This window comes from Pholcus phalangioides, unplaced genomic scaffold (assembly GCF_987345545.1).
Source record: "Pholcus phalangioides strain wild (caught in Gottingen) unplaced genomic scaffold, Ppha-v1.0 ptg000005l_1, whole genome shotgun sequence".
In the NCBI taxonomy this organism is placed as follows: domain Eukaryota; kingdom Metazoa; phylum Arthropoda; class Arachnida; order Araneae; family Pholcidae; genus Pholcus; species Pholcus phalangioides.
Window position 1 is genome coordinate 2,574,279 of NW_028301598.1, and position 19,636 is coordinate 2,593,914.

Sequence of the window (19,636 nt, forward strand, 5' to 3'; positions counted from 1 at the left end):
ATTCTATAAAAACTTAAAACTATATATACATGATGAGATATAATACAATGCCAATAAAAAAATATTTATGGTTGTCATTTGTAAGAATGAATAGGTTCTCGATTTACCTTCATATGTTTATCGTATTTCTTTTTAAACGTGCCAATTGTGATAGTTTGTAATAGTGGGGTCAGCTATTCCATATTTACAGGGTTATTCAAAAAGAATCACCCGATTTGAAATGAGTATATTATGAAAAACATTGAACACACATATAGACACTTAAAGGCCCGTATACACTAGCGCGCGGATCATGCAATGAAAGCATTCGCAATTGGTTGTTCGGTAATTTGTACGGTGTTGTGAACGATTCTTGAGCTGTTTTCACTGGACCCACCTGGAATCGGTTTTTTCAACGAACACAAAGGAAAGAAAGGAACACAAAGGAAGTTTGTGTACCCACGAGCGGATTAGAACCGCTGCAGGGGGGTCGTGCGTTGCAAGATCCGCGCTAGTGTATACGCGCCTTAAGATTAATTTTATATCACATGGCTAATCATAAAGTTTTTTACAAACTAAATTAAAGGTGCTCAATATGTTCACCTTGGGATGCACGGCATACGGTAGTCAAATTCGTCCTAAACTTTTGCGAACATGTTTGCATCCACTGCGAGTGGATTTCTGTGGACTACGTGCGAAACTCTGTCAGATTCGCTCCACATTTTCGTCTGACATGCGGGCACGGCCAGCGGATTTCCCTTTACACAGACAACCCGTGTCTCGGAATTGATTATAGGACCATCGCCCAATGCTCTGAGCTGTAGGAAGTTCAACACCAGGGTGTTGTCGACTAGAAGCACGATGAACAGTTGTTACGGTCTAACACTTCGCAAAGCTTAGAACAGAAAATGATTTCTGTTGTGCAGTCGCCATCTTCACAAACACTGAAGTGGCGGCCGAAGGCAGAGCGTTAGCGCTACCTGTCGGCAACTGCGCGAAACTCGAGATTTCCCTCTTTCTACCTATACGTTATTCGATCGAAACGGATTAAAAGTTGAATAGTTATATTTTCAAATCGGATGATTCTTTTTGAAACACCCTGCATATCTGGCAACCAAATTATGAAAAAATAAAGTCGATATTTTCTGCGCGTGACCGATTAAAAATCAAGTACTCATATATTATCGAATGATAAATTGTTACATTATGAATTTCAACACAGGGTGTCTCCATCTGTAGTACCAATTTTTTTGTGTGAATTTCATAAAAAAAAAATTGGAAAATTCGAAAACTCCGCATATTATAAACGAAAAACCTGCTATAAAAATTGGAATGTTTATATCCATGTGAATATACGTACCATTCTCTTCTCGCGAAATACACACAAGTATTACACAAAGTTAGATCAATATTTTGTTAAAGTTACAAATCATTTGCGGGGGGGAGGGGGGTTGATCTATAACCTTTCTTTCTTAATTTTATTTATTTTTTGTCGGTCCTCTAAATGCACTCGTGAGTAAATTTTCACCGGAAATTGTAAGTACTAGCATAGGGTTTATTATGATCAAAATTTCAGAACGATTTGCCCAGTAGTTTTTTAGAAATTCGAGAAAATGTCTAAACTCCAAAAAGAACACGGACTTTTGGAAACATAGTGTACATGTACAGGGTGTTTCAAAAAGAATCATCTGTTAAAAAAAATCATAACTATTCAGCTTTTAATCCATTTTGATTGAATAATTTATAGATAAAAAGAGGGAAATTTCAAGTTTCACGCAGTTGCCGACAGGCAGCGCTAACGCTCTTCCTTCGGCCGCCACTTCAGTGTTCGTCAAGATGACGACTACACGACAGAAATCGTTTTGTGTTCTAAGCTTCGTGAAGTGCGAGTCCGTAACAATTGTTCATCGTGCTTCTCGTCGGTAACACCCTGTTGTTGAACTTCCTACCGCTCAGAACATTAGGCGATGGTATAAAGATAAACAATTCCGAGACACGGATAGTCTGTGTAAAGGGAAATCCCCTGGCCGACCCCGCATGTCAGTCGAGAATGTAGAGTATCCGACAGTTTCGCACGTGTGTAGTCGACAGAAATCCACTCGCAGTCGATGCAAACATGCTCGCAAAAATTTGGGACGAATTTGACTACCGTATAGACATGCCGTGCATCCTAAGGTAGACATATTGAGCACCTTTAATTTGGTTTGTAAAAAAACTTATATATTATATATATGTAATATAAAATTAATTTTAAGTGTCTATGTGTTCAATACTTTTCATAATATACGCATTTCAAATCGGGTGATTCTTTTTGAAACACCCTGTATAATGTAACTTGACTAAAAATTCCAGTTGAATGTCGAGAAAATTCAGAGAGATATACGCGGTCTCGGAGCTGTAATTTAGGTTACTGGCTGAGGGTACTTGGATAATAAGGGATTTTTCCACAAATTCGTATTAAATTTTTAGTCAAGTTGCATTAGGCCCTATACATCTAGCAATCAAAAATTATGAAAAAATAAAATTGGTATTTTCTGCGCATGTTCGATTAAAAGAATCATTTACTAAAAATACTCATATCTTATCGAATAGCAAGGTTTTATTTTCTAAATTTCAACATAAGGTGCCTCGTGTAGTGCTAATTTCTCGTTTGTGGATTTCATAAAAATTGGTTAAAAACTCCGCATGGTATAAATGAAAAACATGCATTAAAAATTGGAATTTTCATACCTACGTGAATTTACGTGCTATTCTTACGAAAAAATGCACACAAAAACATTGCACAAAGTTAGTACAATATTTTGTGAACAGTACACATCATTTGCAGTTTTTTATCATACGGGAAGGGGGGGATTGGTAAAAAAATTTTTTTTTCTTATTTAATTTTTAGTTATACTAGCATTAGGGTTGCCCAGTATTTTTTCTAGTAATTAAAGAAAATGTGCAAACTCCATAAAGAACAGACTTTTCACAACTGCAGCCATAAATGCAAATGTTCGTCTTTTTTAAGGTATTCCGAATTAACCTCATAAATTGATACAGCAGAAATTTTTTTTTTCATCACTTAATTGCCCATTGCAATGAAAATCGACCAGAAATAGAAAATCCACGTTTGCGTATTTCGCATCGTCTGATAGCTGCAGGTCGTTATTACAGTGTGTGACCCGAATCACTACACTATTTTATTCTGATAGAGGTGTCATTAACTTACTTTTGTAATGTTTTCGGTCTGCCACCCGTTGTGGAGTTTTTTCTCTAATTCTAGGGTAGCCTCTAGCACATTTTTGAGCTAAAATAAATCAAGGCATAACTGATGAGCTAATACCAATCTCGCTGATCTTTGTTTAGCAACCCTAGGCAGAAAAACGGTCCGCCTAGGACCTTGTAGATATAATTGAAAAAATTTTGCTTTCACCCCCCATATTATGCCACGCTTAAAATAGTTTTCTTCACACTTAGTGCACGTCAAGGTGCATCGGCGTTTTGATCGCGTAGATGTTGTTCAGCTGCATATATGTGCAGTCAAACTTGGTTATAACGACAATAAAGATTTTCGTTATAACTGCGAGGCGTCGTTTCTCAACCAAGGTTTATGTTCCCACGACCTTCTCCGACGAAAGAATATGATCCGACACAATCAAATACTGTGTATGAAGTTATCTCATCACGATTGCAAAATGTTTGATGGAGAAAAATAAGGGAAATTTCGGGGGTCATAAATATATGCGATATCGGAAATTGTCGCCAAAAATGAAGAGGCGTCCGTTGGCGAACGAAATTGCTAGATATTTCTTCAAAATTACCATTAGTGAGAGATGCGATGGTGCGGCATATCTGCAATGATTTAAAATGTATTTCACGGGGAATTGAATGTGTGCGAATAAAAGTGGGATGAATATGTGTAAAAAATTAAAATGACGAAACAATTTATAAATTACGGAAACTACCCTCACATTTCCATAATTATAGTACAAATTAATAATTGAAGCAAGCTTCGTTGCAAAAGAACTGGGAAAAACGGGACATTTTTGTGAAGGAAAAAAAAAACGGAACGGCAAAATTACGGTATCGTATTATATCGGTCATGTCAACGAGCAGCAAACGTGTCTTTTCTCTTCCAACATTTAGCATTAATGCAACAGACAAACATTGCCACAAGTGATGCACTACAATTAAAAAAAAAAAAAAATGTATTGCAAAATATCCGTAAAAACAAAAGCGACGAAAAATATGTCGTTATACCCGACGTCATTGCGATTTCATCGATGTGTTTAAACAAGGTTCCTTAACATTCTCTACGGGAATCACAGTCCGTACCACCAAGAATTGACGTTATAGCCGAGGCATCGTTATAACAGAGCTTGTAATTAAATTCTAAAAATAAATCTGTAAATCAAATTTTATCAGCGTCCAACAGAATATTGTCTTTAAAGTTCAAACTACAAGAACATTAACAGCGGCAGTGAAAATTCACGCATAACGCATTTTTCCCGAGAACTTCCGGGCTCTACTATAACTCGTTACGAACAGCATGCACAAGCTATTTGCGTACGTGACAGCTGGTGGCATCAACCCTTTTATAAATCTCCATAGCAATTAGTTACGCATCTGCGACCTCGTTAGAAGGGAACCATTAGTTTTTCTCCACGGAATCGCGTGATGTTAGAATTGAATTAAGTCAGTGCCTAGGCGCGAAATCTAGGTTTTACCATGGATATTGAAATCTCTTAATTGGCGCGAATGAGAATAGACATGGGTAAATATAGTGATGGGTATAGTGCATATGTTTCTATTCTCGTCTATAAACTTTTTATGCAGGTTGCAATATGTGTTTCTATGCCGCAACTTCATCGACCAGCTATATTGAGAAAATTGCTCAACTTAAATTTTGCCACTATCGAGTTTTTATTCATAGTAACTCATTAAAAGTTGTGAACACAATCAACACAGTAGTAATACTAGGATTCGGTAAATCTAGATTTTGAACCAACATCAACCGAACACAGAGATAATTTAGCTATATTTGTCCCCTACGTTTCCCAGAGTTTGATGAAATCCATTCATTTATTATTTGCTTCCAAACACATTTATAAGCATGCATTTTAAGATATGTCCAACGGTACGCGAGGGAAAAAGTCATTTACTGCCATTTTTAACCTTCAGGATATTAAGTGCTAACCCTTTTTATCCTGAACGTTAAAAATGGTACCCAATAAGGTAAATTATCTAACCTGGTACTTTAAAGTACCCGGTTAGATAATTTGAACTAATTCAAAATCATTGTTTTTAAATTGGAACTAAAATGACCTACCAAATAATTTACATGATAAAATTATTTTATATCATTACATTTTTTATGATAAACTATTTTTCACAATGTCGGATATAAAGGGTTAACAAATAATTCATATTTTTAGCAGTAGATGTCAATGGATAATGAAAGATCTCAAATACGGCATTTTAACGTGTATAAGTCCCCTTTCGGCCAAAAATAGGAGGGGTTTCTTACATATAGGTAGTATTAGTTTAGCTAAAAATTTAGGTGGAGAAGTTCCTTATACATAGTCTACACGCTAAAATACAGCAAGTCATAAGAAACAAGCTTGTAAAATTTGGAGTAAATTCAATTTGGTTCAGAAGGGACATTTTGAATATCAATTGACGAAAGATTAATACTGAGAAAATTAGAAATACTATTATTTTCCGTTGACAGCTATGAAGTTTTAATAGTAAAAATCAGTAGAAAAATAACGGAAATGCAGTTTGTTTTAAAATACTTTACGCCAGAAGTTCTCAACCGGTGTTCAGCAGAGCCCTTGGGGCTCCGTGTGCAGGGGCGTAGCCAGAAATTTCGTTCGGGGGGGGGGGAGGACCAAAGTGACAGAACAATGGATTTGGCCATCTTTTTCCCTTTTTTCGGTCATTTTCTCACATTTCGGGGGGGGACCAGACCCCCAAGTTCCCCCCCCCCCTGGCTACGCCCTTGTCCGTGTGCACTCTGAAGGAGCTCGGCGGTCGCTCGAGGAAAATAAAAAATTTCAAATTTACTAAGTAATAAAAATAAATCGTGACTGATGAATAAATAAAATAGGCCTGGGCTCTGCCAAAGAATTTTTTACCAAAAAGGGCTCCGTGAGTCAAAAGGTTGCGAACCAGCTTTACGCAAATTCAGATTATTTTTTTTTTTACGACTTGAATGTCCCGCATCCTCTTAAGTCAGTTTCTCAAACTGGGCGTCGTGGACATATCGATTGGTATGTATTTATGCTTTGAAGTGGTTCTTTTATAAAAAAAAGGGTACGTGAAAGTATCTACTATTCTGGGGAGCAGATGAACCATGAATTGTGCAAGGGAGCCGCGGGTGATCAAAGTTTGAGAAATATTGCTACAAGTTATCTAACAGATGTACACTGTCGGAAATAAATTGATTTTCTTTTAACAGGGAAGAGTCATCGATTGCTATCTAGAGCGACGGATTCAGTCGACACCACAATTATACTGGAAATGAATCGGGCACACGAGAGACAACTTTAGTTAAAAAGAATCTTAATTTTTCTTACAGCTGTTTTATATGCAATCACCTAGTTGAGAGCCAATGGCCTGTTAATTGTGTTTTAAAGCATTCAATAAGTTTTCAGAGTATAAAGCCATGGTCCAGGCGAAACCGAACCAAACAATTAGTCACCTACAGACTCGGAAGTCATCTCTAGATCAGTTCGACGCCATTAAAGATTTTACAAGTGCAAACGAAATGTTTGGTTTCATTTTTGCTGGATACAACTATGTTTAGCCCACAAACCTACGACTGAGCCCATTATTTCATCAATAAGGAATTATCTGAATTGCCGAGAAAAATTCCAATAAAACTTGGACCCCTAAGGTCTTAGTTCAAACTTGCTACGTATATAAACGGATTAAATACGAATATACCTAATAGTAAAAATAACCTGGATTACTTGCATTGGAAGAGAGATGCATTATGGCACGATGCATGTAAAGCAGACAGTATTCATTAAAAACTAAATTAATCCTTTACATAATTAAATACGTTACTTGAACCAGATTCGAATTGTGCATGAAATATTACAAGGCGATCACAAATGAAAAGGTTTGAATTTATTTTCGTCCAGTGCATGATTACAAACAATCTTTTACAGTATTACTGTACAAAATTCATAAAAAATAAAATACTACGTACACACAACACATTTAAGAGTATTGATGAACTACGAGATCCTGACTGCATGGTAAGCTGGTGGTGCACCATTCAAATGGTAATACGTTGGTGGTGGTTCGTCTTTCAAAGCATCGCTCTCTACGTTAATAACAGTCTGTCGAGAACCTACGGCAGATGAGGGCGATTCAAGTAATTGCCGTTCCCCGCCGCTTGCGATACTAAATGCCACCTGTCAGTAATACAGTTTTTATTAGTCCAAATTTACAACGTAATCGCATCGTAAAACTAATAGAAAAGCCAAACTCTGTTATAACGACATCGATGAGTACGAAATTTTCATTTAGGTTCAAATATTACGTTAGCAAATTTTAGCCATTTTTGACCCCCCCCCCTCGTCAGCACTGCCCCTACCACATATTGGTGGGATCAGAAACGCGCGCGGGAGGGGCACATAGGGGGCTCGGGCGCGCCCCCCCCCAAGACGAAAATATTTTTAATGCAAAAAATTAAAATTTCGAAAGAAAATACCTTATCTATTATAATTTCTGCTAATTTCAATGCTATTTGAAGGGTAAGAACTCAATTTCGCTAATGCCATAAATTTCTTAAAATGCCATGAAAACGGAAGCAGAAACAACGATAAGTGTCGTTATATCCGTGGTGTTAGAGTTTTCATCGACGTTATAAGCAATGACCCATCAACATTTTCTATGACAATCAGTCACGACTGTCAATGGTTGACGTTAGAGCAGAGGTTTTATAATAGAGTTTTGACAAATTTATGGAAAATTTCTGAATCTTACAGTCGGTGAGCGAACCGTCGAAGACAATTTCTGCCTCATGCTTTTCAGCTGATCTCTCGTCATTTCCTGGCGTTCGTATTTCGACCTGGTGCGCATTTTGCAGCAACAGAAACACAGGGCAGATACCATGGACGATAGAAAGATGACGCACGCTATGAGTGGCATCCTGCAAAAGAAATTAAAATCATTGTGAAGTAGGAAAGTATACAAAAATGAATGAACGCCAGAACTTTTGCCACCGGACTTATCCCGTTGCCGAAATCTCTTCCAGCCAAACTTCGTGGCAGAGTCCGGAACAAACACTATTTTGAAAAGGATTATACAGTAACTCTTAATCCGAAAAAAAAAAAAGCTAGAACTTATCGCTCCGTGTGCGGAGCGATTTCTTGGCGGGCGAGGCAAGAGCGATCGCAGAAAAATTCCAACGATATGGGCGATTTGCATCCGCCAATGGATCGATTTTTTCAGCAGCCAACTTGCCGATTTTCGCCTTTTCTTGTACCTGTTCTCTTCCTATTTTCTCGCCACCACTTCCATCCTTTCCCTGATTAATACGGTATTTTTCTTTGTTGTTATTCCTTGCGCGCTACGTAAAATTATATATTTAAAATATTCAGAAGTGTTTCAAACCTGTGGGTGCTCGATAAATATAACTTTACATAGTAAATTTTAATTATAGAATAAAATTCTGTAGGTACTCTCGGACCCTTGCCACATAATATCGTGGGTGCTAGAGCACCCCCAGCTCCAACACCAAATACAACGCCACAACAGGCCAAATGCCCAACGAGGTGGCTGAGAAAAAGATGCCCATAAAAATATGGATGTCATATTTCAAAAATACAGCAACCCAATTGGCCAATGCACAGGTAATTTAAAAAATTAATGGTGATATCACAAATTTTAGTTTACTAGTTTACTTTAAACAGTGTTTAGACATTGTGTGTGTGTCTGTCTTCCCCCTCCAAATTTTAGTTTTCTGCCAACTATGAGAATGTCATTACAAATGTCGAGTTATCAGGGTAGTCACTTATCGAGGTTCTACTGCATTTTTAATATAAGGGCTAGGATTTCTAAAATTATTCAGAAAAGGAAGTTGATTTTATAAAAGAATCGGGAAAAGACAATGTAAAAAAAATTGAATTTTTAAATTTCAGATTGAAGGCCTCCATTTTTTCCTGACAATTTGGGCGATTCGATTAGGATCGTACTTTTCACGTTGTTCGAAACACTACTACAGCCTACTCATATGAAACCTAGATTGCTCGCTCTTCAGAAAGTTACGTTGAAATAAGCAGGCCATGAGTGTCCGATACGCGACGTCAGCATTGCGGGGTTAACTAATCGTTATATCAGCGAAAGGATAAAAATGCAAAAATATTCAAATAGGAAGCTACTCTTAGCCCCTTTACGATCATGGACGTAATATTACGTCCAAACGCCAGTGGAGTAAATTCAAAACAAGATCTGTTCTTTTCCTTTCCTCTTACTCACGATTATTTCTCCACACATATAATGTATCTTTCTATCATGCATGCAAGAGCAAAAAAACAAAACAGTGCGATCCCGGCCTGAAAAAGTTTTGCAAAATATATTTGACCAAACAACCAATTGGTTACATTCGCTCCAATGTAACCGATATGCTTTCATAAGACTTATAGCAAGGGTTCTTAACTTATGGGTCATTCCGAGGAGAATCAAATCCACTTACAGCCTTTTTATTAATGCACTTATTGAGTCACCGGTTTCTCTAAATTCGAGAAACAAATAGTCCCATAGGTAGCAAAGCTGATCTTGTTGCCGATTTTGGATCGCTGCTGAAAAAGGTTAAGAACCAGACTTAAAATAATCCCCGCCGCGGCCATACCATTGTACTTTTTCCTTTTGTATATTTTCTTTCCCTTCCTTTTTCTAACGTGCGGTTACCAGACGCCGATTGGTCAAATAAAGATAATCCAAATTTTTAGTCAAAAGCTTGTACGTGAAGTGGTTAAAACAAACGCATGAAACAGCTTAAATATATTTAGTTTGCGCGTGCTCAAGAACCAGGTGTTGATCGAGAGTGATGCGTCGGAGGAAGCTTATTGTCACTATGGTCCCGTATTTATATATAGGATAGGGTAATTTTCCCCGAGGTTCCTCCTTCCCCACTCCGGATCCGCACCAAACATATCGCCATATGTAATATAGGCGTATTTGGCGATGTATTACGCTGGTGAGAAAAAGATTGTGGCAGGTACTGTACATTCGTTATGCATATCAAGTAAAGCTTTAAAAAACATTGGTTTTGGAATTTTCTTTCTGCACTTTAAATTTTACAGAATTCATTCGCATCATGTCCGTATTATTACTGGTGAAATTTGAGGAGCAATTAGACGAAATCGAATTTAGAAATTTGCCATAATTCTGTAAAATTCAAATATTTTTTGGGTGATCGGGAAACTTGCTATAGAAAAAAAAATTTCCCATCAAAGAACTTTCCAAAAGGAAATAAATACGGTCAGGAATACATGTTTCACATTCACGAATTTCATACACGTTCCGAGTATAATTTTCATATAAAGTTTTGAATACAACTATTAAACAATGAAACCTCGCTACAACGATACTCGGTATTACGAGATACATAAATCCCTTTACAACGATATTTTCTCTTCGTCCGTAGAGAATAGTTATATCGAGGTTTCACTGTACTCAGAACTTCAAAAACTTCATTAGCCACGATCATGGGCGGAAATACGGTGGGGGAAATTGGCCCCCCAGCGTCAAAGGTGTAGTCGACTGATCTAATGTATATATGCATATGAAGATACACATTTAACATCATCGTGCGCCCCCCCCCCCCCACAGACTTCCAAATCTATCACCGCCTATGGCCACGATCGAAAATTATTTTTAAAGCCGACTTCGAAACATGTGTCAATGATCATTGCACATAAAATTTAGAAAAAATCCACCACCCAAAACCGTTTCGATATAAACAATATCTAAAGTGTACGAATTCTGAAAACACTAAAAATTTCGTTTTCACTATTGTGTAGACTAATTCCCAGAAAATTCTTGTTTTCTGGCAATCAGTTTGAAAATTTCGGAAATGACGCAGAGATCCGCTAAAAACGATCGTTACAAGCTACACCAGTGTTAGGCCGGGATTGCACTGTAAACGTTTTCTAAACGTTCTTTAATAAAAATTTGAAAAATTCAACCAGTAAGATTATGGATTGCATTTGCTCGAATGTAACCCATGAGCTTTATTGGCTGGATTTTTCAGGTTTTATAAAATGAAAAAAAAAAAAAAAGTTTCTAGTATAATCCCAGCATTGGAAAAAATGAATAGAAATCGTCCTAACTTCCCATAGAAATCCTTAAAAAATGGTTTAGTGTCTAGAAATTAAAAACCGATAACAGCTGAAATTACAACCTTCAAAGCTAAGCTCTGCATACAAATGAGGTCAGAAAATTCACACATTATGTGAACATCTGTTGAGTTTCGAGCTGAATATACAGTTTCAATTCCTCAAATAAAGCGAGAAGTTGATTCCGGCAAAAAAAGAACATCTGTATTCACACCAAGAGTCAAATCGAAAACCAGAGATCACGAAAACTTCCGAAATCCAGTTGTGTAAATTTAAAATTAAAACAACCCGTTCATAACTAAGCCAATTTTTAAGATTTATCGAAAATAGTTTATGCTACTGAAAATATCCATTATAGGTGTCTTAGCTAAGAGACATTTGTACCTCGAAAACATGTTAAATTCGAACTTACGACGATTCCGGATTGGTAGACATCTTGAATGTTCAGATACAATAACGTATCGAAAAACGCCCAAATAACTTTGTATGGCGTCAATGGTAAATCCAGGGATCGAAATGGTGAATGAAATTAAAAACAGCTTCGACAATTACATGGTCCGAAACGGCGGCGTTAGCGATTTCCTGCAATTTCACATTCGGACACAGTAAATATTTCCAGTTCGTGAAATGGCAGGATTCTAGATCCTATCCTGGAATATATAACGAAGATTCCTTTGACACGATGACGTAGAAGTTTCTCAATCGACAACTTGACCAATCAAAATTCATTCGCATTGTTTGAAATTAGAGCTTAATTTTTACTGGAGTATCTTTATTGGCGCCTTATTCGAAATTGGCTTCTTTATTAGATTTTCGCCTAGTGGCCGCGATGATAAATAATAAATCTTCACGTATAGGAACCATTAGAAATATCTTCGCAGGTGCACAATATCATTCAAGTTCTCTCAGATGTTGATAAAGTCAAGAGATTTTGCTTTTACGGTGTGGTTATATGAACTGATTCAAATAACGGTGTAGGGGTGCCGCTTTTTTTATCCCAAAATCCCAAAAATATCTCTCGGCACCCCTGACAGGTCTCACGGCACACTGTTTTGTGGAATTGATAGTAATGAGTCTTAGCCATGTCTGTTAAAAACGGTGGATGTGGTGTTCGGTGGAATTGATCAAGTTCCGATCACATCCACCGAAGTACCTCATGATCGGGCAAGAGTGCTGTGATGTATCTAAAATTCTAATCTCATTCTCGAAGGTGCCGCATTCTTATGGACAAATTGGGATGTCTGCATTAATACAACAGCTAAAACATTTAGGATTTTTTCCCTACTCTTCGATTTCGAAACGTTTTGATGTAAATGCTGGGAAAAATGTGCGAAAGGAAGGTGAAATTAATTTTTTTTTCAAAAATTCTGAATTTTGATTTTGAAACTCGGTAAAATTTAAACACATGCACATTATATACAATAGTCTGCTATATTGAATGAGAGTATGAGGGATGTTTTGGAGCTATACCGTTAGACAGGGTGTCCCATAAATTCGTAAATAGTTTAAAAATGCATAAAAATTTGAAAGAATTGGTATACTTGAACGTAGTTTGCAAAAAAGTTATTCTCTCACGAAGGGGTATTTTTTTATAGAGAAAAAATAGTCACATTTTTGCCGAAAGAGGGCGCTGCACGAAATCAAATCTCTTTAAATTGCAAATCAGAATCGTATGAAATACAGGGTGTAGTACAATTAAAAGCTCAAATCTGAATTTTCCTATTACTGGCGCTTACGTAAGGTCTTGATTGTGATGTTGAAAATTGGTTTCCCACAACCACGAATTGCTGACTGAAATTTTACGAACGTTTCAGATACAGAAGATATTGAAGTAAGGTTCAGGTCCAATCAACATAAAGTTTAACTAAATTTTTTTTTTGTGGGGGGGAAAAAATCGCCCTTCGTGAAAATGACTGTTTAGCAAACTGCATTCAAAAATATACCGATTCCTTCAATTTTAATGATTTCTTCAACTATTTATAAATTTATGGGACACTGTATATATTATTGAAAGTACACGATCGTTATTTCGCGCATAAGCAGGAACGCCTTCACCAGACAATGAACCCAGTGCAAAACAGAATCTCGTGCCCCTCCCCCAGGGTGGACCGGGATCCGGAAATTTCGCCCCTGGAACATTTCATCCCCGTCACATTTCACCCCCTGAAATTACGTCCCGGTACATTTGGCACTGCCACGTTTCGCCCCCCGAAAATTTCGCACCTGATATTTCACCTGTCCTGAACACATGAGTTACTGTATAAGTGAGTGACCATATAAGTGAATGAGTGACCAAGTGAGTGTGAAATCGACTTTAGGAGCGAGTTAGTGACCGTACAAATGACTAAATGAGTGACAGAATGACTGACCACGCTGAGCGACAGTATCTGTGAGTGTGAAATTGATTGTATGAGTGAGTGATCGTATGTGTGTCCAAGTGAGTGATTGAAAGATGGCAGGAGAGAGTCAACTGGATGCCAAAAGCATCAGACAAAGGAAAATGGAAAAATTTAGCGGAGAGACCTACATCCAGCAGCTCCGATTGATTCAGAGAGCAACAGGCCTACCTACAACAGTACAATTATTCAATCATTGCACTTCACTCATAGTTAATAGAGAAATTTATGGCATATGGCAGCACTACACATAACAAGCATTACACAGTAACAGACTTCACACGCTAGGTTCACTACACGTACATTCCAACAGGTACCAATTCGTTAGAAGTTCTGCAGAGGAATGTCGACGAGGTGCATGTGTAGTTTAGTAGTAGTAGTAGGTTAAAAGTGGTTGTTGCTGATGACCATCATATAAATTCTCGTATCTGTTATATATTCATTGTTCTTTGTAATATAATGTAATTATCCGAGGATGACGTCACTCTCCGCTATCTATACGAAGGTCTTTAACAACTGGCTGATGCGAAGATGAATTTAGGAAAGAATGAAAATTCAACTGCTCTTTTTCTTCTTCTTAACGTTATTCAATTATTGTTAAACGTTATTAACATTAATCTCCAAGCCAAATTCATAGTTCTGAAAAATATTTGCTGCCAAGCTTTTTCAATGATAGGAAATGCATAACGCAATTTGTAATATGCAATGTAGAATATGAAAATAATGGTTTTAGAAGTCATTGAGAGAGTGCTAGTTTTACGTCAAAAATTACTGTAAAACATCTTTGGGAAAGTTCTCTAGAATCACAGAGGGGATAGTAGGAATCGTATTTGGGGGCGGAAACATTATACTCAGTCGAAATCAAATTCCGATAACTCATTTGAGAAAAATAAATATCACGTGGCTATTTTTATAGTCTAGACCAGTGGTTCTCAACCGGGGGGCCCATATGGCCTCGGGGCGCCCTAAGATATTCCAGGGAGGCCATGGATGAAAATCTCGCAAAAGGAGAGCCACGGCTACTGATACGGGGGCCACGAAGAGAAGTTTGTGAAATTAAATTTTTTTTAGTCACTCTGACTAAAAAACTTTAATTTCAAACAAAATGTATAGAATATCTTTCGCAATTTTTCCCCTATTCAAATACAAATACAAATACAACGCCACAACAGGCAAAATGCCCAACGAGGTGGCTGATAAAAAGATGCCCATAAAAATATGGATGTCATATATTTCAAAAATAACGCAACCCAATTAAAAATTCAATTAACACAAATTACAAACAATATATACACATGATAAAATATTATACAACGCCCGTAAAGAATACTTATGGTTGTCTTATTCTAAGAGTGGATAGCTTCTCGATTTACCCCAACATGTTTATTGTATTTCTTTTTACCTCCGGGGGTAAGATATTCCATTTATTAACAACCCTATTAGAGAAAAAACATTACCATGAGGAAGGAAATAAAAAAAAGTGGTTCATGCAATCTCGGTGGTTTTACGACTTGGGGGGTGACAGTATGACCCTGACACAAACTGTAGAAAAGGTTTAAGCAAACTGGGGTAACTGTAAAGGCAGAAAATTGTGTGTGTTCCAAGACTTTTCATTCAAAGATGGCTGCCATAAAGAAATCAGACAAAGATTTGTTGATCATTCATTGACATTCTTTTGAGTGCTAGTAGTAAATGTAATCCAACAAGAAGTAGATGGGCGAAAAATGAATGCTTGTAAAAAAACCCCATCGTTTTCATGCAATTACAGACGGATAGCCATCTAGTTTAGCACAAAGCTATCTTCAGCCGGCACTGCGTGGTCTGATGGGGATCAGAAAATCGAATAAAGAATGATTGCTCTGGGGTATTTTTTTTATGAATTTTGAAGTGGGGGTTGTCAATCCATTGCCTCTGCTGAAAAGTCGAATTCAGTTATAACGAACTCCAAGAGACCAAATCATACATGAGGAAAAATACCCGCGAAATATAATTTTTTAAAACTACATTGCTGTATAACTTAAGAAACTGTAATTGCGATTGAAACAACCGTAATTTTATGCGTGTTCATATGCCATTCCTTTCAATTTAACAGGAAAAACGTAATTTTAAACAGATGTAAGACTGTCTTAACGTCATTTTGTTTGCTGATTGGTTTCTATAAGCAGAATAAGCAGATAATGTATTGGGATTGCCTCTAAGATTGACACCATATCTTTAATGTTTTTTTAATCGATACTGTAATGCTTCCTATTAACTGCGTACCACTTCAGCCTGCTGCAGGCCTACTACTGGCCTGCAACATCCAAAATAATTTCAATGCAATTTTCCTATCCAGCAACGACGATATTGTGGACATTAGAAAAAACAATTCTAAAAGTGCGTATGACCACATTTAAAGCAATTTAAATCCGTTTATTTGAGACTCACTGCGTCTGCTGATTTCTCAGAGAAGTTCAATAAGTTCTCACGTAAGTCTTCACTTAGAAATGTCCATAACCGGCTCAATGCGTCTCTTTGTACCTGTCGACCTAAAATTTATGGTTTTCAGTGTTGATAATACGCATGATATACCAATTCAGCGACGCGTTTTCATAATCTGCTAAAACTGCGTGGATTTGATAGTTGGAAATGATGTCTAAATGCCAAAGATTTGGAGTTCGAATCAAAATGAAAATGTCAAATAATTGAAATTGTGCTTCGTATAAATGAAATATTTTAATATTGAAACCTATGTATAGAGATTAATTGTAACCGTAGTCAAACGTCTCATAAATGTGAAATTTTGTCATAAAGCTGAGAGTGAGGCGCGAATACCCTTGCGCACAAGTGGAATTTCGAAGCATTTACGCACAACCGAGCCCGTCTTGACCATTTTTCTTTTTTTTCTCCCCACCCTTTCTTCCTTTTGTTTCCTTCCTAAATTTATTTAAAGTAAAAAGGACTGTTTTCAGATCAAATTGCCGAAGTTCAATTACACTCATATCCATAAATTAAGGATAATTCAGAATCACACGGATATCGAAATCTAAAGTAAAAATTTCACCTGTAGAATTATCACACACATCTGCAAGAATGATATGCAAATTTTAGGAAGCCACCAGATGATGCCGATAGTACGTCACAATGACGAGAGTGTAAGTGGGGGGGGGGTATATAAGGAATGGTGGCAAAGAAGTAAAATTGTTCACAAGAGTTCTGTAAGGCGCTCAGTGCCATAAGCGAATAGTTATGACACAGAGGACGCATGTGGATGACTTTTTACGTGGTAGAATTATTGGCCGCCTGGAATGCGGGCGTACTCAGATGGAAGTATCCGAGGAACTTGGAATTGCCCAAAGTGTCATCTCTAGGCTTTGGCAACGATTCCAAGATAACGGAAATGTTAGTAGACGTTAGAGTACAGGTCGCTCCTGAGTTACAACGCCGAATGAAGGCCGGTATTTGGCAGTAACTGCCAAAAGAAGCAGACGGAGCACAGCATCCGACCTGTCTCGTCAGCTATCTGCAGCCACGGGTACCACAGTTTCAAGGCAAACCGTGTACAGACGTTTGGGAGATATTGGTCTATATGCTCGCAGGCCTGTCAGATGTGTTCCGCTCACAGCAACTCACTGTCGGCAGCGATTAGCCTGGAGTAGAGAACATGCAATGTGGACATCGTCACAGTGGGCTTGTGTGATGTTTTCCGACGAGTCCAGGTTTAGCTTGCAGTCTGATTCACGTCGGACTTTCATATGGAGAACGCCAGGTACCCGTTACCACCAAGACAACATCACTGAACGACACCGTTACGGTGGTGCAGCATTGTTCGTTTGGGGTGGAATTATACTGTGTTCCAGAACAGATCTGCATGTTCAAACCGGAACCATGAAAGCCCAAATTTATCGGGACATCATTCTGGAACAACATGTACGTTTGTTTAGGGGTTCCATGGACGCAGAATTTGTGTTTATGGATGACAACGCCCGTCCTCACCGAGCAAACATCGTAAACAAATGCCTTGAATCTGAGGATATAACCCGTATGGAATGGCCAGCATTCTCACCTGACTTGAATCCGATAGAGCATGTGTGGGACATGCTTGGCCGACGAGTTGCAGCCCGTCAACCACCTCCTACATGTGTACAGGAACTTCCGAGAGCATTGCTTGCTGAGTGGAGTGATCTTCCCCAAGATCAGATCGATAATTTGATACTCAGCATGCCTAGGCGTTGTACGGACTGTATTTCATCGCATGGGAGACATACAATGTATTAACCATCATACCAACCATGTAATAGTAAGTTTTTGCAAAGGAGATATTTTTTACAATTGCTCCAGGGAGCAAAAATCGTAGTTTTTATGAATGGTATCATACATACACCATCGTTTTTGTTCTTTATATTTTGTTTAATAAATGGGCTTTATGAATAAGTAACGTTTGTTTTGTTTCTGAACCTTTATTTGCCGGAGCTGGCATTATCCTTAATTTATGGACATGAGTGTACTTTAGTGAAGGGGGGGGAAAAAAAAAAACAACAACAACCAATTTTTTTGGGGGAATACAGTCAAAACCCATTATAATGAACTCCAAGAGACCGGAGAAACACTTCGTAATAACGAAATTTCGTTACAAAGGAATTCCAGATTTTTATATTGTTTCTATGTAAACTTATCCCGGGGATTAGAAAAGTTTTCGTTAAAACGATATATTTTTTTTCGTTATAACGGTATTCGTCAAAAGAAGAGTCGACTGCATTTCGTCTCAAACTATTTTTTTACGTATATATGCGGACTGCATGAGTAACAGGGCGTATGATACTTTACTGGCGAGCCGTTAGTCTTAGAGACATACCCAACTAGAAAAAGTATCCAAATCACGTGGCCAACTCAGATATGTCATTCATGTTGTAAGGGGTTGTACAGTTATAAAATAAAAACAAAAAACTTTTTATACCGTCCCCGTGTGCCAAAGAACACAATTAAGAAGTTGTTGCTCTGTTTTTCCCGATGCCAACTAAAATAATTTCACGTTTCTAAGTGCAATATACACCAAGATATGCGAGTTCGAAAAATTGAAGAAATTTGGGAAAAAAACTGCATTCAATGCGGGTAAAATGGTTTCTCCTCATTTAATGCTGTTTTTTCCCAACTTTCTTCGAATATCTCAGTGAATATTGCACTTAGAAACGTTGAATGTTTTTGTTGGAGACCGAAACAACCTTCCAATTCGGTTTTGGGGCACAGGGGAAGGGGGGGGGGTCCGCAAAAAAAGTTTACATTTTTATTTTAATAACTATGTAATCCCTGGCAACATAAATCAAATATCTGAGTACTGCACATTATTCGGGTACTTTTTCCAACTGGAAATATGCCTCTAGGACCAATGGTTCGCCAGTAAAATGCCATATGCCCCGTTATCTATGAAAACGGGGGAAGGGGAGGAGTAGAAAATTATTCATCTTCGCATGGGGTGGGGGGCACAGGAATGTGAAATGGTTGAAAGGGGGGGGATGTGCAAAAAAGGTTGAGAACCATTGGTCTAGACCATAGTTTCCCAACCTTTTTTGTCCCATCGCCCCCCCCCTAACGCAATCTAACCCACAGGATCCTATGCTATACCCGTAGCTTCTACCACCCCCTTGGAACTTTCCATTGTCCCCCAAGGGGACGTTAACACCCACGTTGGGAATCATTGGTCTAGACCAGCAGTCCTCAACTGGTGCTCCACGCGTGTGCAACTCTCAGGAGCTCCGCCGCGACTCGAGGAAAATAAAATGAATCAGTAAATTTGATAGATAAGTAAATAAAAGAGGCCTACAAGGTTCTGCCATAAAAATTATGTACAAAAAAGGGCTCCGCAAGTCAAAAAAGGTTGAGAACCGCTGGTCTAGAGTCTAGACTACTGAAATATCCTTCCGCCAAGATTGAGTACTTTTTGTGTGT

General features: G+C 37.9%; 1 protein-coding gene across 2 annotated transcripts; it reads right to left on the minus strand.

The window, feature by feature from the left end:
• Positions 1–7,073: 7,073 nt before the first annotated feature.
• Positions 7,074–11,947, minus strand: LOC149085715 (uncharacterized). 2 transcript variants are annotated; one of them, XM_089232374.1, is made up of 3 exons: positions 11,728–11,947; positions 7,960–8,125; positions 7,074–7,385 (listed from the first exon to the last, which is right to left on the minus strand). In XM_089232374.1, the coding sequence occupies exons 1-3, from the start codon at positions 11,748–11,750 to the stop codon at positions 7,206–7,208; spliced, it is 369 nt and encodes a 122-aa protein (XP_089088500.1). In that variant the 5' UTR covers positions 11,751–11,947; the 3' UTR covers positions 7,074–7,205. The 2 variants fall into 2 exon arrangements, with proteins under 2 accessions (XP_089088500.1, XP_089088501.1); XM_089232375.1 differs by having other exon boundaries at positions 11,700–11,947.
• Positions 11,948–19,636: the final 7,689 nt, after the last annotated feature.